Below are 24,158 nucleotides of genomic sequence, written 5' to 3'. Positions count from 1 at the left end.
GACTGATTTTTCCAACCCAGGGTCCACCATACTATGTGCACCAAGAGTTGGGGCGGGGGAGAGGGGAGATGGCTTGTGTGAGGGAAAGGACTATGTGTGGAAGAGCAAGGGAATCCTTGAATGTGACCCTAAAGGTCTAGATGGGGTGCCACGAGGCAGGCCATGTGCTGAGCCGTGTTGCAGGAGGAATGGCCTAACACATTTATAGAGGATAATGGTGGAGGGGTTGCTGGGAAGATGGAACCTGCTACCCCCGGAAGCTCTACAGGACGAGGAAGGACAGGCAGCAGCATGAGTGAGGAAAACCTAGAAGAGAAACAAGTTTACCAAATGCCAGTTGGTAACCAACGGTGTTCACCTTCAGATTTAAGCAAAGAAAGATCTCCAGTCCCAGTCAGTCCACAAAACTTGTATTAAATGCCAACTGTGTGCCAGGCCCTGCCCTAGGCAGCCTCCCTCTGTTTCTCCTCCTCTTCCCAGTGAGGAAAATCAGGTTGCTGGCAGGCTCCTACAACTCGGCACCCTAAGGTGCTCTCCTCTTCTTCCCATCTCCACTCTCATAAGGCAGACAAACAGCTTTTCTCATATGTTTATGTTAAACTCATAAAGTCCAGGATCCCTGCATTTTAACTTCAATAAGTTTTACAATTTAAAAGTATTTATTTTCACTTTACTGGTCCAGTTTACAAGATAAACAATAACTTACTTTTTAAAAACTAAATCCTCTTTTAACCTCAGTAAGTTTTTTTAAGCACTGGAATATGCTTTAATTAATATTCTAAAAAGAAAAACGCTGGAAAAGTGAACCTCAATAAGTTTTTGATGAGAAAATTTTCACCAGAGGGCAAATCGTCTTCCACTCCAGCTACCAACCATGGAGCCAGCAGTACCTCTGCTCTAGGGTATCTCTTGAGGGTCAGAAATGGGAACTTACATGCCAACCACAATGCCCTTCGCGATCACGAGGGGAAGTGGGGACCCAGCGACATCTCTAATTCAGTAAATCTGATGCAGCTGTACCTCAGGGAGTCAATCCTAGTTTGGAGCTGAAGAAAGGGAAACTTAGCTTCTCATTCTTGTGCTTTAAAAAAAAAAAAATATCCTGGGACGCCTGGGTGGCTCAGTCGGTTAAGTGGCTGCCTTCCGCCCAGGTCATGATCCCAGGGTCCTGGGATCGAGTCCCACATCGGGCTCCTCGCTCAGCAGGGAACCTGCTTCTCCCTCTCTCTCCCTCTGCTTGTGCTCTCTCTGTCAAAAAAAAAAAAAAAAAAAAAATCCTGTCCCAACACACAGCCTTCTCACTGAGGAGGCGGGATTTATTAGCCAAATACAAGTGCAGAAACTTCCAAACTTGGAGGGCAACCTCTTGCTCTCCGAATCACTGACTTCAGGAAACTCTGCTCAGCCAGTGGTTCGGCGATGGAAGCAAACTCTCAGTAGGTTGGCTCAGCAATTCCCCAGGCAGGTTCACCCCGCCGGCCAAGGCTAAGAGACAGTGATCCTAAATGTCTTGGTGTATGTTAGGCGGGAAGCCGGGGACTTTCCCGCTTAGGTTCTCTAAGCGTTGCCACGGGGCCGTTCTTTGACTACTGCGGGGTAAAGAGGTTTGTATGGGCACTTCTCGCACCACCGACAGGCCGCAGCATGAGTGAGGATGCTACTCGAGAGACCCTCTCTCAAGAGACCCTCTTTTTCAAACTATACGACAAGCATAAGGGGGGAAGAGGCGGCCCCAGCAGAAGCTAACCACCGCGGTTCTAAAAGCCTTGGTTGCGTCTGGGCCCATGCGGAGCCGCATCTGGACGGAGATTCCCTTCCGGGACGCCCGCCATCGGCCCCTGGATTCCCAGCAAGGCCCCTCAGGCCCTTCGAGAACCCCCGCCTCCGGCTTCCCCGCCCAGATCTCGGAACCCTCAGGCCCGGGCCAGTCTCTCTGCCGGCCTTCCAAGGCCCAGCCGCCCGGCCCCGCGGCTCACCCTCGAGCGTCTCGCACTGCACCAGATTGAGGTAGTCCGCCTGGCTGAGCACCCCGGCCTTCAGGCCGCGCACCAGTCCCTCCAAGTAGCCATTGTCCACGTTGAAGTAAAGCTCCGGGAAGAACGACATGGCTGCGGCGGGGGAGGCGAGATCGGAGAACCCCGATCGCCCGGTGGACAGCTCGACTCCAAGATCAGCTGACTCGGCGCCAGCAGCGGGCTGTCAAGCGGGTCAGGTGATGCGCGAGCGCCTCACGTGACCATGACGGGGCGGGGCTCTGAGTGGCGCCCGGCTTCCGGGTTGTTTCGTCCGAAAGCATTGCGCAGGTGTGGGCCCTCTGGCGCCTGCGCGACTAGGATATAGGCGTACCTCTCGCTACCAACTTGGAGTGTCTGAGGCCGGCCGCGTGGTGGCGCACGTGGCCGCGGGGATTCGAGTGGGCCCTCTAGTTTTACAACCCCCTCTGGGGTAGCGGGCACCGAGGGGCAGGCGGAGGAAAGATGGGAGTGAGCGGTGCTTCTTATGCTTGGAAATATTCCAGAGTGTTGTGTCAGTCTTCCCCCGAAGGGAACTACGGTTCGAGGGGCAGTCTTCGCCGAAGTCACAGGTCGAGTTAGCTGCAAGCAGGCCCTAGAGCCTAAAGCTTGCGGGCCAGCCAGGAGTTATAAACCCCTATATGCCCTGCGCGCTGCACCCGCATTTACTGTACAAGATTCTGGAGGGCTGGAGCCCGGCCTTTCCGCCTCCCCACCGACGCCTAGCACCGTAAGAGCATGAATGTAAGTGATTCAGATGAATACCCTAGACCCTGGGGAAGGGGTGTGTGTGATTTCTTGGCTTGGCCGCATCCCCATCCCTACCGTGACCTCCATGACCTCCCGCCTCCGACGGCCACGTTCGAAATAATGCCACAGCCTTGGGGTTGGTCCCAGCCTTTATTCGCTACCCCGTGCACAGCCCCGACCCCGACGTCGGCCCACTAGGTACGGCTGCAGGGGTTCATGGCAGTACCCAGCTTGCGGCAGTAGCAGAAGGCGTTGAAGAAACGGCAGTAGCACGTGGCACATGGGTCGCAACATGGTACCTGGTGTCCCAGACAGGATTCATGCAGCCTTACGCAGCGACGTGGGGAGCGTGGCTCGCGGCCCTCCGGGTCTAGAACCTACAGGAGTGAGGGAGCAGGACTGCAGGCATGGGCCTCTGAATGCAGGTCCAGGGATGTCACCTGCCTCAGTGCAGGCAGGATGGCAGCTGAGCATGGAGAGAGTAGTCTGCAGTATCACCCCAGGCGAGGGGGTCATGAGGTGGAGAGAGGGGCTTCTGCCTGACGTCCCCTCCCAAAGCCTGTGGTCATCCCCCTTTTCCTGGGCAGTTACCTCTGCCAAGGCCTCGGCCTCCTGCAGCCGAGCTTCTTCTGACTGTTCCGCAGTTGTCCTTTTCAGCGAGGACTGCAGGCCCAGGCCTGGAACAGATGATGTGAGGGCAGAACCCCCTCCCTCCCCATGCATAAAACACCCACCCCGGAGGCCTGGGACTGGGAAGCGGGAAGGAGGGCTCATACCACGTAGGATACTTCATGGCCAGAGGGTATCCAGGCTCCACCCAGCTCCACCCCTGCCCATACTGACCTGGGAGCTCTGGGAACTGGGCCTGGTCAGGCCTTCTGATGCCTTCCATGGGAGCCAGGCCCATCTGGGCCCCCTGCATGGGGGGCAGTGCTAGCAGCAGGGCACAGCTCAGCAGCACTGCAGGCAGCATGACCTGGCCAGCAGTAAGACACACCACTTAGTCCTTCCTCATCCTTGATGCACCCTCTAGGTGCCCTACCCCAGACAGAGACCTCCCAGAAATCAGGAGTCTCTGCCCAACCTGAGGACTTACGTCTGCTTACTGGATCCTTGCCTGGAGAGTTTCTGGCCACTCCGGCGCCCCCAGCTTATATGGCAGGGTCTAATGAATGCCCCACACGTGACTGCCGCCTGCAACCAGGACATAAGGGGCCCTCCCCAGAGGGTGGGGCACAGCTCAGGCCTCTCTCCCTGAAACCTGGGCTTTTGGATGCTCTGTAAGAGGTGTGCCCATCTCCGATTTGGGGGTGAGGTCCTCAGGTGCCAATCAAAGTTGGGAACAAGATAGGGTAGCCAGAACCCCCAAATTTCTACAGGACAGGGACCTGGGTAGGGGTGGGGAGGTTGGACAGGCAGGAACCATTAGCAGTAACAAGGCAGGCAGCCCTGAGATCTTAATTTAATTTGTGGCCCCGGAGATGCTCACTCAGACCCTGTGTGGCATGTTGTTTCCTTTGCTTCCAGGAACTTTGGTCAAGGGCATTGAAGAGGGTGATGGGCCAGTGGTCAGAGTGGGGTGCAGACTTGGACCCTGGGGTTTTTTTGAAGGGAAAAGAGAGGGGAGAAGCCCACTTAGCCAAAACCAAGCCCTCCTGCCTCCATCTCTAGTCCTTCCTCCCCTCCCCTTTGTCCCTCCAGGCTTCTCCAAGACCCCCACCCTTGCTCCTTCTCCCAAACCCTTTTCCACCCAGGGTTCCTGGAAGCTAAGGAGGCAGAACGGACTGTTCCCTGGGTGGGCGAGCAGCTTCAAAGTAAAAAGCTTTCAGGCTGCCTGTCTCATTAGTGCTAATGGCTGTTGCCTTCCGCCCAGTGTTGTCAGGCCTGTGCCCACGCCTGATCTCATCAGCACGAGGCCAGGGTGAAGACTGCCCTTTTGTGAAGGTGGGAGGACACACAGGACCCCACCTGCCCCTGCCTTCCCTCTCCCCTCTAGAGGACTCTTTAACACACCCTTGCCCATCAGGGAAAGGGGTATAGGCTGAATTACCTTCAAGACCTCAGTGTACAAATTGAGCTGCCTGAGACAGTAGGAAGATGAAGAGGCTGTTGGGGTTTGTGGTCCAGGTTCACACAGACTATTCTGCCCAGGACGAGGCCTGAGGAAGTCCTCCCAGCAGTGGCTGGCAACCCTATGTTGTCATCTGACAGCCTTTGGTCTTCAGCACCAACAGTCAGTCTTGGGGTTCAGTTGCATGGGGAGGGGACACTCTGCAGATGGTGGGGCTGTGGCAACTCCATTCACAGACGGGCACCAATGTCTGTTCTGGTATCAGGCTAGCACTGGCCTCACTTGTGGTTGGCCTAGGGTAACAGTCTTAGGAGCTCGGAGGGTCACATACTACCGCCCAGAGGGAGGAGGCTGGGGAGTGAGGGAAAGCCTCTCTGAGGAGGTGGTCCCAGGATAATCCAGCAAAGGGCCATCCCCGTTTCTCCCCTGACAATGCTACTGGCTATTTTGGTGACAAATAGCCACAAAATGGACCTGGTGTCAAGGCCTCCCTGGCAACTCACTTTGACCTTTCTTCCCCAGAGGCTAGAGCTGGGCCCAGTCGTCTACCCCAGGGCTTTCTCTTCTCAGGGTGGTGCAGGGTGAAGGTATCAAGCACTAGATATGCTTCCATCTTGGTGGGGCCACTGGGGGTTCAAGAAGGACAATGCATCAAAGGTACCCGAGGCACTCTCCCCAAATCCCTGGCCCCCGGCCCCATCCTTGGAGATTCTGGCTGAGGAGATGGAGGTGGGGAGCAGAGACTGCAGGTGGATTTTGGAAAGGTGCCCCAGGTGAGTTGAGGCGGAGGCTGTGAGCACTTGGCTGGGCCTGATTGGCATCCATGCTAAGAACAGTTCATATTTGGGGGTGGTGGGAGTGCTCATCCCACCCAAGACGCTCAGTGTCTTCTCGTCTACAGAGCAGTGACTGTCTTCCCCTGTGTGTGTGCGGGGGATGACATGGGCAGTGATGGACAAGGGCTGAAGCACTCCCAGGGGCAGCCCCGGTCCCTAGTCAGGTCCAGTGGGCAAGACAGTCGAAAAAAAACAACCATCAAAACACAGTAGGATGATGAGAGAAATATAAACGTTGACTATTTGATGACATTAAGGAATAATTGTTAATTTTTTAAGTTGTGATAATGGTTTTGTGGTTTCAAGTAGCTTTTTTTAGAGAAATATAATGAAATATTTACTGATAAAATGATGTGAAATAATCCAAGGGAGGGGGAATAGCGGGACATGATATAGATGAAATAAAATTGTTCATGAGTTGGTAGTTTGTTGAAATCGGGTGATGAATACACGGGCTTCGTTATCCCATGACTGCTATCCTTGTGTATGTTTGAAAATCTTCATAATAAAAATTAAAAACAAAGAGAATTATCTAAAATGCAATGGGATAAATGCTTTGGTAGAAAAATGCCCCAGGAGCTTGTAGGCCTAGGAGGGGCATCTACCCCAGCTGAGGGAGGAGCAGGAAGTTGGCTGGGGAAGGCTTTCTGGTAGAGGAAACTTTTACTCATTGATGAAGCTTGAGTAAGAGTCAAGGGTGGAGCCACACTAGGGACAATGTAAGTTTCCTGGACCCATAATTGGCACATGGTTTACTGAGTTGCCTAGTTCTACAGCTTAACACTGCTACAGGCTCTGCTCCAAGCCTGGTTCCTGCCGGACGAGCCCCAGCCTGGTGAGCAGTCAGTAGACGCTTTTCTCCCCCTTCCCCGACCCGCCCGGGGTCAGAGAGTTGGCTGCTCCCAAAGTTGATTCAGTCAGTGAGTCAATCAGCAAACATCTAGAGCCACATCTAGAGCTACCTCCACATTGTATCACTGCTGTGAGTGTGCACAGGCTCAGACCATAGCCACAAGAGCCCGGGAGCTCTCCTGCCACCCAGCTGCAGTCCAGAAATCGACATTTGTTTATATCCTTTCCCACCCTGCCCTCCTGCCCTCCAGCACTGTGTCACCTAGCCCCCTCCCACCACCACTGAATTAGCCCAAAACATTGCCTGTGGGTTTCTGGTCATAGCTCTTCCTCTGTATCCATGTCCATATCCATATCTGCATCTCCATCTAAAGTGAAATTTCCGTTGACTTACAAATTTTGTTTTTGCAAATAACCAGTCTTTGGCCCGATTTATCAAATTTTGTTCCTGTTAAGTTTCTGCCTTCCTACTATTTTCTATTTCCCTTAGGTTTGTTGATCCTTACATTTATCTTTACTCCTGATGAACACAGTTGCCTACAGCTAGTAGTCTATAAAAGCCCCCCCCCCCCAGCCCATTTCATCTGCTAATGAGTATAAATACTATGGGGGTGGTTTTACTGGTCAGGAACTAATGTTCCCAGGATCATGCTTGTTGACAAAAAGACCTTCAGAAATGTTCTTCGTGTCGGATTTGGGAGACCTGGGGGGAGGCAGTACCTACTTGGTGAGGCTGGGGAGGGACCCAAACGTAGGGGACCCTGACTTCAGGGAGAGGAAGAGGAGAATGTAGTTGCTCTGTGCCAGAGATCAAGTATGAGGACAAGGAGGGGGGCTTGACCCCTACCTCTCCCCTTTTCCCTCCTCAAGGTAGTCCTCACCTCCAAGGGCACTGTTCCTACTTTGTCCAGCAGGGGGCAGCAGAGCACCCACTGGCTCTCCCAATCCAACTTTGTTCTGAAAAACCAGACCCCCTCCCAGCACACTGCCTTGCCCCTGTGGCTCATCTGTAGGACTTCCAAAAGGCAGAGGTTGCCTGGAGAGGTGTGGTCCCCTCAATTATCCAGGGAGGGGGAATCAGGATGGATGGGGGTTATTTCAGGCTGGTGTCTTGAGCCCTAAGCTGGGAGGGATTCCTCCATGATCAGGTGATCCTAGAAGAGAGAGTCATGTTTGCCGCCTGAATACCGAATGCCAGCCCTTGCCATTCTCCCATTCATGCAAGAACAATTTACTGAGTGCCTGCTACATGAAAGGCGTTATGCCAAGGCTTCCAGACTTGGAGGGTAGGTCAGAGACTGTGGTGTCCTGAAACTCCTGATTCTGAGGTCAGACAGGCTTTGTGGGCTTTCCTGTTACAGTTAAAGTGTAGAATGGAGCCAAGCCAAGGGAGAGTGGAGCAAGGTACAGAGCCAGCTGATGGACAGACTGCAAGGGGGCTCAGGCCCAGAGACACCCTTTACCCTCGGGCCTTGCTCTAACTCCCAGTCCCCCTCCCCCTACCATCCTCACTTTCAGTGCTGGGAGTGGGCCCTTCATTAGGGGTCCCCAGAACAACTGAGCTGTGGCTGGAGTGTTTAGAGGAAATTTCACAAAGGCCCAGGGGTGCCAAAGACAAGTAGGCCCAGCTAGTCTGGTTCATAGGATGTGGCTTGGGCGCCTGGGTGGCTCAGTTGTTAAGCGTCTGCCTTTGGCTCAGGTCATGATCCCAGGGTCCTGAGATCAAGCCCCGCATCAGGCTCTCTGCTCAGCGGGAAGCCTGCTTCTCCCTCTCCCACTCCCCCTGCTTGTGTTCCCTCTCTCGCTGTGTCTCTCTCTGTCAAATAAATAAATAAAATCTTAAAAAAAAAAAAAAAAAAGAATTACATAGGATGTGGCTTGCAGTCTGGGTGCTTGGGCCCTGCCGGTATGGCAAAGGCCATCCTAAACTCCAACCCCAGCCCTCTCTGAAGACATCTACAACCCAGCGTCGACTGCCCGATGCCTGCAGAGGTAGCCAGTCCTTCCTCCCATCTGCCAGGCCCCATCTTTCAGTGTGAAGTATTCTGTTTCTAGTGGGGTTGCAGCACGTCACCTTCTGTCTCAGGGTGATTTCTAACTGTCAGCACGTTCAAACAGGTAGACATCAGCCTCCGCACTCACAGGAAGCCCATACAGAGTGGTGAGGGGATTGTTCCATTCCAGGTGATGAGAGGACCCCAGAATTTAAAGATTGATTGATTATTTATTTATTTATTTAATTGACAGAGAGCGAGAGAGAGAGAGCATAAGCAGGTAGAGTGGCAGGCAGAGGGAGAGGGAGAAGCAGGCTCCCCGATGAGCAGAGAGCCCGATGCAGGGCTGGATCCCAGGACTCTGGGATCACGGCCTGAGCCAAAGGCAGATGCTTAACTGACTGAGCCACACAGGCATCCCGAGAGGACCCCTGAATTTAACAGGATCTCTGGGTAAGGGCACTTTGAGTCCCCATCAACCCTTCACAGAGGCGTGGCACTGTTGGGCTGGGAAGGGGGTGCCCAGGATATCCCCTTCATTGTTCCTAATCTATCCCCATAGAATGGAGCAACCCAACTCCCTGGGGATGTTCAGTGGCTCAGCTAAAGTCCGGTCCTAGGAATGACTCCTTTCTTTCTTTTTCTTTCCTTCTTTCCTTCTTTCCTTCTTTCTTTCTTTCTTTCTTTCTTTCTTTCTTTCTTCTTTCTTTCTTTCTTTCTTTCTTTCTTTCTTTCTTTCTTTCTTTCTTTCTTTCTTTCTTTCTTTCTTTCTTTCTTTCTTTCTTCTTTCCTTTCTTTCTTTCTTCTTTCTCTTTCTTTCTTTCTTTCTTTTCTTTCTTCCTTTCTTTCTTTCTTCCTTCCTTCCTTCCTTCCTTCCTTCCTTCCTTCCTTCCTTCCTCCCTCCCTCCCTCCCTCCCTCCCTCCCTCCCTCCCTCCCTCCCTCCCTTCCCTCCTTTCTCTCTCTCTCTCTCTCTCTCTCTCTTTCTTTCTTTCTTTCTTTCTTTCTTTCTGTAGGCTCCACACCAAGCATGGAGCCCAATATGGGGCTCAAACTCACAACCCTGAGATCAAGACACATGCTGAGATCAAGAGTCAGATGCTTAACAACTGAGCCCCCCAGGCACCCCAGGAATTACTGTTTCTGCTAAAGCCCCAGGAGCTATCCAACCTGCTCATCCCTTCTGCCACTCGTGTTCTGTGCAGGTAAGAACAGAGGCTACAGAACTCTAGATATAGGCATGGAGGTGCTGCCTAAGGCACTGGGCACAGTGGTGCACTGGTACCTGGCTTGGCAGACTCAGGGTGAGCCCAGGGTCCACTAGAGAAAGAAGCGAGAGCTACGGCAGCTCCCAGAGTCTTCTGGCCCCCCTCCTTTCTGCTGTTACCCCTTCCCATCCCTTTTGCCTCCAGCTGGGAAGAAGGCCTGGGAGGTAGACATATAAGAGCTGGGAGGGGGTGGAGTCCCACAGGGAGTGGTCATCTGGGGACCTTGGTTGGAAAGGATAACCTTCTTGCTTAAACCTCTGGAGCACAACTCTCACCCCAGCACCAGGCCCAGCCTAGCATGGGAGGAGGAGCTCACAGGGTGCCCCTCCGCGAGCAGCCCTGCTGGCCACTTCCCAATTTTGCCCCTCTAGGCCCTGTGTAAACTGTCTCCACTAAGCCCTACGTAGGGGTTCTCCTCCCCATCTCCGACCAAAACCAGACTTTGTGTCAGGATCTGGCATAGAAGCAAGTTTTCCTCCCTACCTCAGCCCTTTACCTACTACAAGTTTATCCAATGCCTCACAGCAAGACTCCCATCACATACATTTAATTCTCAGCAGAACATTGAAATAAACCATCCCCATTTTCAGAGCTCAGGCTTACAGCCTAAGTGACTTAGTTCTGATCACTCACCTAAGAAGGGGCCGGCCTGCTTTCCTTTCCTCCTTGCATGGCTCTGGGCATATTTTAGAGCTGGAGAAGGATGGTATGTGTATGTGCATGCGCAGGTGCTCAGGGTGGGGTGTGTGTGCGTGCGTGCACACGCGCACATGCACGTGCGCACATGCACGCACATGCTAGGGCCAGGGGGTTATCAGACATGCTGCCCTATGGTGTCTCCCCACACACCTCTTGGTGGTGGAAACCATTCACCCACCTACAGAGCTCCCAGGAGGGGCACAGACAAAAGCAAGCAGCCTCCCCACCCCCACTCGACTCAGCCCCCATGAGGCTGTAGGCTCAGTCGGGTGCCAGAGCTGTGCTAAGTGTCCTTATGCTCTTGGACACATTTCTAAATAATCTATGAATCAAAGAAGTCACAAGGGAAAACTAGAAAATGTTTCAAATTGAATGATAATGAAACACAGTATATCAAAACTAACAGGATGCAACTAAAGTCATGAGTATATTTAAGTGCCTATGTTAGAAAAGAAGAATGGTTGAAAATGAATTCTGCAAACTTATATGGTGAAAGGGTAGTAAGTAAGTGACTATCTGTTTTATCTGTACCTTGAAGCCTTCACAAAAATTAATTTGAGATGAAGCATCAGCATAATTGTAAAGGTAAAACAGTGGAACTTCTAGAGAAACATAGAATATCTTTATAACCTTAGACTAGGCAAAGATTTCTCTTTTTTTAATTTCATTTATCTGACAGAGAGAGAGCACAAGCAGGGGAAGCAGCAGAGGGAGGGGGAGACGCAGGCTCCCAACTGTGGGGCTTGATCCCAGAACCCAGGGATCCTGACCTGAGCTGAAGGCAGCCGCTTAACCGACTGAGCCACCCAGGTGCCCCTAGGCAAAGATATCTTTCTTTCTTTCTTTTTTTAAGATTTTATTTATTTATTTGTCAGAGAGAGAGAGCACGTGCTGGCAGGTGGAGAAGCAGGCAGAGGGAGAAGCAGATTCCCTGCCCAGCAGGGAGCCCGATGCGGGACTTGATCCAGGACCCTGGGATCATAACCTGAGCCAAAGGCAGACGCTTAACTGACTGAGCCACTCAGGTGTTCCCTAGGCAAAGATTTCTTAAACAAGACACAAAGGGGGCCCTTGGCTGGCTCAGTCGGTGAAGTGTGCAATTCTTGATCTCGGGGTCATGAGTTCGGGCCCCATGTTGGGTGTGGAGCCTACTTTCAGAAAAAATAAAATAAAATATTTTAAAACAGAAACAAAAGACTAGACTCAGAAAGCTCTAAGCATCAAAGGTTGTTAAATTAGACTTCATTAAAATTAAGAACTTATGGTCATTAGTTAAAGGTATTTAAGAGGGGTGCCTGGGTGGTTCAGTCGGTTAAGCGGCTGCCTTCCACTCAGGGTCCTGGGATGGAGCCCTGTGTCGGGCTCCGTGCTCAGCGGAGAGCCTGCTTCTCCCTCTCCCTCTGCCTGCTGCTCTGCCTACTTGTGCTCTTTATCGCTCTGTTAAATAAATAAAAACCTTAAAAAAATTTAAAGATATTTAAGAAAATGAAAAGATAAGTTACAAACTGGAAAAAGAATGTTGCGATACATGTATTAAAAAAAAAAAAAACTCCTGCAGAGTATATAAAGAATTCCATAGCCATTATGGAAAAAGAACTAGAACAGGCCCTTCATAAAAGGATTTCCAAATGGCCAACAAGCATGTGGAAAGATGCTCAATATCACTAGAGAAGTTTAATTCACTCAGAAATGTGAATTAAAATAACGAGGGGAACCTGGTTGGCTCAGCTGGTAGAACATCTGACTCTTGATCTTGAGGTTGTAGGTTCAAGCCCCACTTTGGGTGTGGAGATAACTTAAAAAATAAATAAAAATAAAAATGATAAATTAAAAATAAATAAATAAATAAAAATAAAACCAAGTTGTGCCTGGATGGCTCAGTTGGTTAAGCATCCGACTCCTGATTTTGGTTCAGGTCATGTTCTCAGGGTCGTGAGATCAAGCCGCATGTTGGGCTCTGTGCTCAGCATGGAGTCTGCTTGAGATTCTCTCTCTCCCTCTGCCCCTCCCTCCCTTCATGTGTGCTCTCTCTCTCTCAAGATAAATAAATAAAATTCAAAAATAAGTAAAGAAATTTAAATAAAACCATAACGAGATAGTATTATACACTAATTACGTTCGCTAAGATTGAAAAGATTGACAAAACCAAGTGTTGGTGAGGATATGAAGTAACTAGAACTGGTAAGAGGTAAGCTGGAAAACTGCAATATTCACTATAACTGCTACACCTGACCTATGATCCAGCAAGTTCACTCTTTGGTACAAACCCAGGGGAACTGACTGTGATTTCTACTAAAATGCATGTATAGAATGTTCTTGGCAACTTTATTCATAATAGCTAAAAACTGGAAACAATCCAAATATCCAACACCAGGAAAATGGATGAATAATGATATATTCATACTGTGGGAAACTACACAGCAATAAAAACAATGAACTGCTGTACACAACAGGGATGAATCTCCCAAACATAATGTTGGATGAAAGATGACAGCCACAGGGATGCCTGGATGGCTCAGTCGGTTGGGCATCTGCCTTTGGCTCAGGTCATGATCCCAGGGTCCTGGGATCGAGCCCCATGTTTTCCTCCCTGCTCAGCAGGGAGTCTCCTTCTCCCTCTCCCTCTGCTGCTCCCCCTGCTTGTGCTCCCTCCCACTCCCCCTGTCTTCTCTGTCAAATAAATAAATAAAATCTTTAGAAACACACACACACAGGGGCACCTGGGTGGTTCAGTCGGTTAAGCATTTGCCTTCAGCTCAGGTCATGATCCCAGGGTCCTGGGATCAAGCCCCGCATCGGGCTCCCTGCTCGGCGGGAAGCCTGCTTCTCCCTCTCCTACTCCCCCTGCTTGTGTTCCCTCTCCCACTATGTCTCTCTCTGTCAAATAAATAAATACAATCTTTAAAAAGAAAGAAAGAAAGAAAGAAACACACATGCACAGATTGTCTTAAATTATAATAAATATTTATTGGCTCATATAATTGGCTGGTTTCAGATGAGGTTTGGTACCAGGTCTTTTGGTTATATAAGGACTTGGTGTGATAAATACAACTGGTTGCCTCCCTAATACCTATCCCCCTTTCCTCCCAAAAGAAGCCCAGTTTTGTTTGGGACAGTGCCTAGTTAGACTAACTTCCTCAGTTTCCTTAAGAGTTCATGGTGTCCCTGGGACACAGTGTGACCCATGAGACTTATGGTGATGACTTGTGGGAAAGTTTTACTTCCCTGGCACAAGTGTATCCCTTTTCTGCTTCTTTTCCTTTCAACTTCCTGCTCATGACCAACTCATGACCATGGAGGCAAGAATTTTGAGAATGGATTAAGCTGCCAAGGATGGCAGGCAAGAAAAGGAGACTTCCTGGCCGTGTAAACCAGTTGCACCAACCCTGGTCTGCCTGCCCACCTTCTGATATTTTATTGCATGAAACAAACATGAAACGAATATTTATTTAAGCTACTCTTGGGGTGCCTGAGTGGCTCAGTTGGTTAAATGGCTGCCATCAGCTCAGGTCATGATCATGGGGTCCTAGGATCAAGCCCTGCATCGGGCTCCCTGCTCAGCAGAGAGCCTGCTTCTCCCTCTCCCTCTGCCTACTTGTGCTCTCTCTCTCTCTGTCAAATAAATAAATATAATCTTTAAAAAATAATAATAAAGAGTTTTATCTTTTTTTTTTTTTAAGATTTTATTTGTTTGTCAGATAGAGAAAGCACAAGCCGGGGGTGGAGGGAGCGGCAGGCAGAGGGAGAAGCTGTCTCCCAGCCGAGCAAGGAGCCCGACACAGGACTTGATCTAAGGACCCCAGGATCAAGATCCGAGCTGAAGGCATATGCTCAACCAACTGAGCCATCCAGGCATCCCTAAATAAAATCTTAAGAAAAAAAAAAGGCCTTTAAGCTACACTTAGGTTTTCTTTTACTTGCAGCTGAACACATTCCCAACTGATATCTTCAGTTTCTTTATGTCTTTTAAGATTTTATTTATTCATTTGAGAGAGAGAGCATGCAAGCAGTGGGGGGATGGGCAGAGGGAGAGGAAGAAGCAGACCCCCCACTGAGCAGGGAGCCCAACTTGGGACTCGGTTCCAGGACCCTGGGATTGTGACCTGAGCCAAAGGCAGACACTTAATCAACTGAGCCACCCAGGTGCCCCAATAACTCTTGTCCGTGTTTTTTGTGGTCAATGTTTCATTCTAAGGCTTGTTTCCCTTGTGGACCCAAATTGACTTCCAGGAGTCTTTGAGGCTTCTTGCTTCCTCACTCACATCCTACAGGAGAGAGTCATCTTTGTCCCACAGTTCCCTGGTCCTGGTTCTGGAAATCCTGCTGGCGTCTGCAGCTGAGGGTTGTGGCTAGAGTACTCATGGTGGGTTCCTCTGATCTGGGTGGGGCCTGATAGTCCTCCTTGGACTTTAGCTGAATCCTTACAAGCCCTGAACATCCCCAAGGTCAGCTTGTGACTCCCATAGCAGTTCTGACCTCCAGTGGCCTTGCCCCTGGAGTGGCCCTGTGGGTGGAGTGGGTCACATGGGCCAGCATGGGCCATGCCAAAGTCAGGGTCAAAAGCTACCCTTGGGGGGTGAACTGGGTGGCTCAGTCATTAAATGTCTGCCTTCAGCTCAGGTCATGATCCCAGGGTCCTGGGATCGAGCCCCGCATCGGGCTCCCATCTCAGCAGGAAGCCTGCTTCTCCCTCTCCTTCCGTTGCTCCCCCTGCTTGTGGTCTCTTGCTCTCTGTCAAATAAATAAAAGTAAAATCTTAAAAAAAAAAAAAAATGTACCCTTGGGAGCCAGGTCTGGCTTTTGGTTTGGGCAGGTGTTGACCTGGGCAAATTTCCAGCCCAGAAAAAAAGGATTTTTGTTGTGGAATCTTGTTCTTCCTCAAAACAGCCTTGAAAGTCATGTGCTCGGGTGTTTTGTTGGTAGGATAGCAGCCTGTGGTATACAAGGAGTTGAGAGAGGTTTAAACTGCAGAGAAGTCTGAATATTGTCACAGTTTGTCTGAGGTCACCTAACTTGTAAGTGGTGGAGCGGAGAGGAATCTGACACTCTCTTGACCCCCAGCTACAATGATGCTAAGACACTATGACACTTGGGGGTCAATATTGTTTTTAACACAGATTCACCTAAATCACAGTACAAGCGCACAGGAACGTTCTTCAGTTCCACAAAGAAATACGCCTTCTCCCATTTTCCCTGAAGCACAGGGCCCCTAGACCTCTCCTTTATTGTCATCCTTTTTTCAAAGACACAGGTAAAGAAAACACAGCATTGGCAAGGTGAAGGAGCAAGCCTGAAAGCCATACTTGGACTCAGTATTAGGGAAGTGTGGAGTGCGTGCTCAGTCTGAAAGGGGAAGTCGTTGACGCCAGGCAGAGGTGCAAGCCCGATGTTGCCAGAGCTTCAGATTTTCAAAAAAAAAAAAAAAAAGCCAGAAAACTGAATTTTTTAAAAAATATTTTACTTTTAAGTATTCTCTACACCCAATATGGGGCTTGAACTTACAACCCCGAGGTCAAGAGTTACACGCTCCACCCACTGAGCCAGCTACATGCCCCCAGAAAACTTTAAAAATTTTTTAATACGCTGTTTCATTGTTGGCTCAAAAAGCTTTATGCAGGTTGTCATGTTCCCACTGCCAGTGTAATGGGATAGAACTGCCCTTGTGGTGGTTCTAGCCTGAAGTGCTTTGAGAACAGGAGTGAGCGATTTCCTTGTTCCAGCTGTCCTGGTAGGTTTCCTGGAGAAGGTTGTGTTTAGGGGGGTTCCTAAAGGTGGAGGGAGCTTCCTGAAATGAGGAGGATTGGGAGTAATTTTTCTAAAGCTTTTGCATAGTTGCTCACTGCACGAATGCTAACAGGCCTGCAGTTTCCAGCCTTACAAGCCCTTGACCCCCACCTGACCCACACCCTCAGCTTCCTGGTTCCAGCCTCGAGGGACTCAGCCCACTTCTGCCATCTGGTTTCTTCTTCCTGAGAACTAAGGAACAACTGAAGTAGTCACAGGAGTCCTTTCAAGTCTTCCCAGCCAACTGGGGCTAGGGCCTACTCCCTGGGTTTGGCAGAGGGAACCCCCAGCTCTTGGGGCCTTCCCCTTGACCCTTGACAGTGGGAGAGCAAAGAGAAGGGAAGAGGGCCTGAGGACTTACCAGGGGTGAGAGAATCCTTCCCAGGCTGTCTCTGCTTTCCAGAAAGGGTAAGCCAACTAGAGTGGGTGCCTGGGTGCCACTCTTGAGTGGATGGAGCGTGGGAGATGGCACCTCTGTCTTCTCAACTACGTTATCATCCAATTTCAACATCACAAATAGTGCAGCAACTCCATATTATGGACCTCATGATGTGACACAATAATCATCAATGTCATATTCTTATCAAAAATGTTTAATATGAATCTAATATTGCAGAAACAATCCGATAAATCCAGAATGTGATGCTATAAAAGCAGCCTGAACTCTTATAAAAAATAAGAAGGCTGAGTGTGGGGTAGAGAATATTCTTCTATATTAATAGAGACCAAAAAGACCTAACAATCAAAGGCAGTGTGTGAACCTTGCTTCCTGAACTAAAATAAACGTGCTAAAAAGTCGTCCTCAATTGGGGGGCTCCTGGGTGGCTCAGTCGGTTAAGCGTCTGACTCTTGGTTTTGGGTCGGGTCATGATCTCAGGGTCATGGAATGGAGCCTCGCATTGGGCTCTTTGCTCAGCACCGACTCTGCTTATCTCTCTCCCTCTGCTCCTCCCCTCAGACACACTCTCTCTCTCTATCAATCTCTAAAGTGAATTTTAAAAAGGCATCCTTAAAAAAGACCAGTGGGCACGACAGCACTCAATTACTGTTGATGTGCTCAGATGTGATAATGGCACTGTAATTGTGTCGAACGCTGAAAGTTAGGGCTAGATAATGCTCCTGAGAGCTCAGCAGCACTTCTGGTCCCTGCCCACTAGGTGTCAGGAGCACGGCACCCTGTCAGTTGCCACAAGCAGAAATGTCTGAGAAACTTGTGGGATTAGGTAGTACTAACAGTTGCATCACGTCACGAATATACAAAAACACACTGGACTGTACATTTGAAGATGGTTAAAATGGTGAATGTTACATGATGTGAATTTTTTCTCAATAAAGAATATAATTTAAAAATGTCTGCGTTGGGCATTGTCAGATACCCTCTGTGGGACAAAATCTCCCCCAGCAGAGAACCACTGGTGCGGAGAGTACATCGCTTGGTGGGGGGGGTGGGGGGGGTGGGCTGCAGGCTGAAGGCTTTAGGAAGGAAATGTCTTGTTTGTCACCTACTTTCAACGAGCAGAAGTGGTTGGGCACCTGGGTGGCTCAGTTCGTTGAGCGACTGCCTTCGGCTCAGGTCATGATCCCAGAGTCCTGGGATCGAGTCCCACGTCAGGCTCCCGACTCAGCAGGGAGCCTGCTTCTCCTTCTGACCCTCTCCCCTCTCATGCTGTTTCTCTCTCTCAAATAAATAAATAAATAAAATCTCAAAGAGCAGATGTGGCAAAATGTTAACCATTGGTGAAACTAGGTGTCAGGTGTGTGGGTTGTTCATTTTACTATTCTGTGGACTTTGTATAAATTTGAAATTGTTCAAAACCAAAAGAAAATACAGCTTCGAAATTTCTGTTTGCAACATCCCAAGGGACCCATGCTAGGTGCCAATTGTGCGGCCTCCTTTCAGACAGATTTTTTTTTAAATATTTTATTTATTTATTTATTTGAGAGAGAGCATGAGAGGGGGGAGGGTCGGAGGGAGAAGCAGACTCCCTGCTCAGCAGGGAGCCCGATGCGGGACTCGATCCCGGGACTCCAAGATCATGACCTGAGCCGAAGGCAGTCGCTTAACCATCTGAGCCACCCAAGCGCCCTCAGACAGATTTCTAAGTGCCTACATGGGTTGGGTTGCTCAGTCCTCATTCCTTCAAGGGAAGACTCTTTCCTTACCTCTCATCCCCCCTTCTTCTCTGTCTCTTGTCTCTCTCTTCTCTCCTGTCCTATCCCACTCCAAGGCTGCCCTGAACACACTGGCCCTGTGGCACCCACTGACCTGTAGAGAGAAAGGCATCCCATCCTGTGGACGATCATCCACCCAGACTGGGTGCAGATGATGGGCACTGTCAATTTCTTTGTGGTGAGTATTCTCCCCTGTGGTGACTTTAAAACATGATCACAAAATTCTCTAGCACTGGTCCCAGTAAGAGACAGGGGCTCTGTCCCCTCTCCTTAAATAGGAACTGCGACTGCTTAAGGCACAGAATAGTGTGGAAAAGCCTAGCATCTGCCGTTTCCTGTCTCTTTTGAGATACTTGCTCTTGGAACCCAGTCACCATGCTTTAAGGAAGTCCAAGCCACCCTGTGGAGAGAAGCCGCATGCAGCAGCAACTCGAAAGCCCCGTGAATGAGTCATCTTGGAAGTGGCTCTTCCAGCCCCAGCTGATGCCACGTGGGGCAGAGGTGAGCTGTCCCTGCTGAGCTCTCCCTGTCGTACAGCTTTTTGTGCAAACTACATGATTGTGCTGTCTTAAGTCACTAATTTTTGGAGTGGTTTTTTTGCAGCCATAGATAACAGATGCATCCCCTGCTCCCCTCCCCAAACTGGGGGTCACAGGCTTGGGAGGCAGGAAATGGGCCAGCTCGTTGTCCCTGGAGCTGGGACCTAGGTCAGCACTTATTTCTTCAACAAATATTTGTTGAGTGTCCACCAAGTGGTAGACACTGTTCCAAGGGCCGAGGAGTTAGCAGTGAATGAGACGGATGGGGAGAAAGGGGGTTGGAGAGAACCGTCTTCCTGGGGGAGGTTATTTCTAAGCTGAGACCTGTCTAAGGAAGAGGAGTTAGCCACGCACAGAAGCAGAGAAAGGGCAGATGCAATACCATGTGCTAGTTCTGGTTGAGGTTGCAAGATTTGGTGAATAAAAAATAAAAATTTAACACCCAGTTAAACTTGAACTTTAGATAAATAATAAAGACTTTATATATATATATATATATATATATATATATACACGCACACATATGCCCCATGTAGTTTTGGGGACATACTTATATTAAAAAGTTATTCTTCGAATGGAGCACTGGGTGTTATATGCAATGAATCACGGAACACTACATCAAAAACTAATAATGTGATGTATGGTGATTCACATAACATAATAAAATTTTAAAAATGAAAAATGAAAGAGTTATTCATTACATATCTGAAATTCAAATTAACCGGGAGTCCTGCATTTTATCTGGAACCCTGACAGAAAAGAGAGAAAAACTCATGATTTCAAGAGACAGTTCCGGAAGCTGGAGGTAACACAGTGGCAAACAGGACGTAACATCAAAAGTGAAGGTCACAAAAGGCCGCTTGCCAGTGCATTTTGAATTTCATCCTGTAGCAATGGGGAGCCATGAGAGGGTTTAGAGCCAGAGAGTGACACAATCAGATTTGTGTGCTGGAATGATATTCAGGGCCACCATATGGAGGGGATGGGAGAGCCTGCAGGCAAGGAGATCAGAAGCAGTCCTTCGCCCTGCAAGGTTCATACTCTGCACTGTGACCACAAAGCCATGAGAATGTTGAACTAACCCCCACTTTCCACTTTTCTATAATGTGTTTTAAGCTCTTAAGTTTCCCCTTAACTACTGCATCGGTGTATCCCACAAACTTTGATATATTTAGTTTTATCATTCCATTCATGATGTTATCTAATTTCCCTTCAAACGTCTCCTTTGAGCTCTGAATTCTTTAGATGTATGTTGTATTATTTCCAAATATCTGAGATTTTTCTTTATATCTCATTGTTATTTCTTTTAATTTCAATTTCCTTCCATGGTGGTCAGAGAACGTATCCTGTACTTTCTTTAAATTTTATTAGTATTGTTCGATGGGTGAGCATATGGTCTGTCTTGGTGAAGGTGCCACGTCTGCTGGAATTGCAGGTGGGGTGCCACAGCTGTTGAGTTTAGTGTTCTGTAAATGTCAGCTATGGGCGGGGTAGTTGACGACGTTCTTCTTGCATTTTCTTCTCTGCATTTTCTCATTATTCAGTCCAGCTCTTCTATCCACCCATGGCAGTGGGGTGTAAAAATCTTCAGCGATTATTATAGATTAGTCAAGTTTTTCCCTTTCTTGTCAGTTTTTTCCTCAACTATTTTGAAGGTCTGTTGCTCAATATATACACATATATGATTATTATTATGACTTCCCAATACATGGGGCCTTTTATCCATATGGATTTCTCTCCTTAGCTTGGGTCACAGCCATGCTCTTGAAGTTTACTTTTCTGTTATTACTCTGGCCTCTGCAGCTTTCCAACGCTTACTGGTAGCTTGCTATATTTTTATCCAGCCATTTGCTTTCTTATTTATCCCAGATCAAGCCTGGCCAGGCCCAAATAGTACAAGTAATCTGCATAAACAGGTGGCTCGAGCACCAGTGTCGCCTAATGCTGTCACACTGATTGCTTGCGCTCAGCTCACACCCATGCATTGGTGGGGTCCCAGCATATGGCTAACGGAGAGGGAGAAGGCCCAGGCTTGGTTGAAGGATGCTTTGTCTTGGTGTGAAGGAGACACGCTGAAAATGAACTGCTCTCACACTACGCCCCAGCTGTGGGGGGATGTCTTCCCAGTGGACAGAAGGTTGAGCAGTGCACCTGGTTATTCGGAGGTGAAGGCAGGGGCTTCTGCTTCACAGGCCTGACAGCTCTGTCACCACACAGAGCTTTCTGCTCAGAAGTTTCCACACTTGTGCTGTTGCTACCTTGAAATTCATCATAGTTTTGAACAAGATGCTCTGCTTTTTTATTTTACACTGAATCCCACAATGTAGGTCCTGGGCAAAAGGTTCCAAGACCAGCACAGAATAGAGGACCCACAGAAGAAAAGACTGCCTTGACTTGGGTGTGCCATGCTACCTATGTGTGCATGTGTGTGCATGTGCTACATACTACGTACTCAAAGCTGATAGCTGGTCGGGGTGGAGGGCGGCACCTGGGTGGCTCAGTCGTTAAGCGTCTGCCTTCGGCTCGGGTCATGATCCCAGAGTCCTGGGATCGAGCCCCTCATTGGGCTCCCTGCTCCACAGGAAGCCTGCTTCTCCCTCTCCGCCCCCCCCCCCCCCGCTTGTGTTCCCTCTCTCGCTGTGTCTCTCTCTGTCAAATAAATAAATAAAATCTTTAAAAAAACAAAACTGATAACTGTTGTTACTGTGTGTTATTGATGATGATGGTGATAAGTTACTGGACTCCTCCAGAATTGTTTTTCAAACTTCCTGGAAGTCTGGTTAATTCACAATCTACAAGCCGCCCTTCTGCTTTGTTTCATGGATTCATTTGCAAAGCGTTTGTATTTTTTTTAAAGATTTTATTTACTTATTTATTTACTTATTTATTTGACAGAGATATATATATAGAGAGAGAATACAAGCAGGGGAAGCAGCAGGGAGAGGGAGAAGCAGGCTCCCGCCAAGGAGAGAGCACAATGTAGGGCTTCATCCCAGGACCCTGGGACCATGACCCAAGCCGAAAGCAGACGCTCAACCAACTGAGTCACTGAGGCGCCCTGCAAAGGGTTTTTAAGTTTAAGCAGTGCCTCAGGGATATAACACAAATACACACCTAGCCTTTCTAACACCCACTGGTGTTGCATGCCTATATCCAGATGTTACCCCATTCATCCAGTTACATCAACAGTCCCTAAAATCCCACCCCGCAACCCAGCTGCCCCAGATTCTCTCAGAGTTGACATGGACATGCACACTCACACCCTCAGGTCACCTGACTGCATGGGTGACATCAGCATAGTTCCCCTCCCGTTCAGTGTGAAAACCTCCTGCCAGGGACAGCTGATGTGAAGGCTGCTTTTGTGCAGGTGGCAGACTCTATAATTTGCATTTGAAATTTTAAAAAATTATTGCAAATCAGAAAGTATGTGCCTGTGTGATTTCTGGGGGCTAGGAAGGATGAGAAGGCTTGGCATCTTGAAAGCACATTAGTTGTATTCCTATAGTTTTCTAGATTTCCAGGGAGAGCCAGAAGTCGTCATTATGCGGAAACTTGGCAAAGAAACAGAGGTGATTTTATGTTCTTGTGGAGTCTAGGGGTTGGGGGTGTTGGAAGCTCTGCAAACACCCTGGTGTGATCCCCTGGGGTACAGGGCCCTGATTTAATAAGGGCTGCCAGCGTCAGGGGAAAAAATAGCAATTCTCCCGCTTCACATGGTACAACAAATCTGGCCTTCTAGATAAGAAAAGCCAGGGCTGAGGGCGCCTGGGTGGCTCAGTTGGTTAAGCGACTGCCTTCGGCTCAGGTCATGATCCTGGAGTCCCGGAATTGAGTCCCGCATCGGGCTCCCTGCTCGGCAGTGAGTCTGCTTCTCCCTCGGACCCTCCCCCCTCTCATGCTCTCTCTCTCTATCTCATTCTCTCTCTCAAATAAATAAATAAAATCTTAAAAAAAGAAAAGAAAAGAAAAGCCAGGGCTGAGAGGGGGTGGGGTGAAAGACGATGTCACCAGCTCCTCTCAAGTTTCCTGCAAGAAATCCCGGCGGAGAAGAGACTCCTGGCTCAGTGAGTCACTGGCTGTATAAGCCAAGAGAGGTGGAAAGCAGATTCCAGGAAACATGCAAGAGGAATCTTGAGGAAAGTTTTCAGCTTTAGTGTGAAACTGTCAAGCCTCTCTACTCTTGTGGGAACTGGAGGGGAAAAACAAGAGCGAGAGTGATGAGAGAAATAGCAAGGAACCAGACAGAGCTCAGGTGAGAGCCTGTGCCTCTGGGCAATTTGGAATAACCACAGAGATGGCACCAACTCGGCAAATGATCCAGGCAGCTTCAGAGAGGGAGAAAAGCCCCCAGTGTTCCCGGGCCTGCAGTCTTTCCTAATGCAACAGATATTTACACAGCATCTGCATCTGCCAGTCCCTGTGATGGGCGCTGGGCACCGGTAGTGAGTGAGGCACCGCAGTCCCTGGCTCTGTAGAACTTTCAGCCACCGGGCAAGCAATCGCACGTGCTTATGCCAAGTGATGAGGAAGAAGCTTCAGCAGCACGAGGCCACTGTGGGGATCCTACAGGGCTTCTTGACACCTCGGGTAGGATTGTCCAGACCCCAAAAAGGACAGGCTAAATTGCAGTCGGGGGCCTGGAATAGAACAGGGCTGTTTGGAAGAAGTAAAAGGAGAACAGTTTGGGGAACAGAGCCACAAGAAAAGACTGGATGGATCCTTTCTCTTTGCCAATTTTGGGTAATTTGTTTGCTTACAAAATTTGGGGGAGTGTACATCTCCTCAGTGCCAGGCAACCTATTTGGCACTTTCTGTTTATTTACAGAGCAATTCAATTCACCAGTGTTTACTGAGCTCCCTGAGCAAATAGCTGGGCCCAGGCATGAAGTAGGCAGAGGGCACAGCAAAGGCAAAGGCCCAGAGGTGGGACCCCGCCCCAAAGCATCTCAGGGAAAAGTCAGTCACTTGGGTCCGGAGTGCAGTAAGGGAGCTGAGGTCCAAATGGAGCTGATCTTCAGACTTCATCAGATGAGGAGCAGGATGAGTTCTGGAGAGATCCGTGCCCTGAGAAGCCGAGGCTGGGTGGAGGAGGTCCCACCTCAGCACATTCTCTTCTATGTGACGTTGGAGATAATTAACCCCAGGACCCTAGCAGCTGCCACCACCACCCTTCAGGAATTTGG

The 24,158-nt window shown here is 49.2% G+C and overlaps 2 protein-coding genes and 1 long non-coding RNA gene across 5 annotated transcripts in view; 1 reads left to right on the top strand and 2 right to left on the bottom strand.

The window, feature by feature from the left end:
- ATP6V0D1 (ATPase H+ transporting V0 subunit d1) overlaps positions 1-2,223 on the bottom strand; it is a 38,474-nt gene extending 36,251 nt beyond the window's left edge. The window contains exon 1 of the mRNA XM_027620129.1: positions 1,977-2,223. Coding sequence (XP_027475930.1) covers positions 1,977-2,106 — 130 coding nt within the window. The 5' untranslated portion in view covers positions 2,107-2,223. The remainder of the gene's footprint in view (positions 1-1,976) is intronic.
- Positions 2,224-2,406: 183 nt separating this feature from the next.
- On the top strand, positions 2,407-21,569 carry LOC113936341. 3 transcript variants are annotated; one of them, XR_003524234.2, is made up of 5 exons: positions 2,407-2,756; positions 9,530-9,718; positions 18,493-18,614; positions 18,786-18,937; positions 21,303-21,569. It is a non-coding gene; the product is annotated as an uncharacterized LOC113936341 (long non-coding RNA). The 3 variants fall into 3 exon arrangements; XR_003524235.2 differs by having other exon boundaries at positions 18,715-18,937; XR_004819759.1 differs by lacking the exon at positions 9,530-9,718 and having other exon boundaries at positions 18,715-18,937.
- Positions 2,957-3,735, bottom strand: LOC113936340 (agouti related neuropeptide). The gene is made up of 3 exons (XM_027619393.1): positions 3,606-3,735; positions 3,354-3,439; positions 2,957-3,139 (listed from the first exon to the last, which is right to left on the bottom strand). Exons 1-3 carry the CDS (start codon positions 3,733-3,735, stop codon positions 2,957-2,959), a joined length of 399 nt encoding a protein of 132 aa, XP_027475194.1.
- Positions 21,570-24,158: the final 2,589 nt, after the last annotated feature.

This window comes from Zalophus californianus, chromosome 17 (genome assembly GCF_009762305.2).
Source record: "Zalophus californianus isolate mZalCal1 chromosome 17, mZalCal1.pri.v2, whole genome shotgun sequence".
Lineage (NCBI taxonomy): Eukaryota > Metazoa > Chordata > Mammalia > Carnivora > Otariidae > Zalophus > Zalophus californianus.
The sequence above is the reverse complement of the archived record's forward strand: the minus strand, read 5'-3'. Positions and strand labels throughout refer to the sequence as shown.

Coding starts and splice junctions, on each gene's coding strand:
- LOC113936340 (XM_027619393.1), bottom strand. CDS start 3,735: ATGCTGCCTGCAGTGCTGCTGAGCTGTGCCCTGCTGCTAGCACTGCCC. Junction 3,440..3,605: donor CCAGTTCCCAGAGCTCCCAG/GTCAGTATGGGC, acceptor CATCTGTTCCAG/GCCTGGGCCTGCAGTCCTCG. Junction 3,140..3,353: donor AGGCCGAGGCCTTGGCAGAG/GTAACTGCCCAG, acceptor TCACTCCTGTAG/GTTCTAGACCCGGAGGGCCG.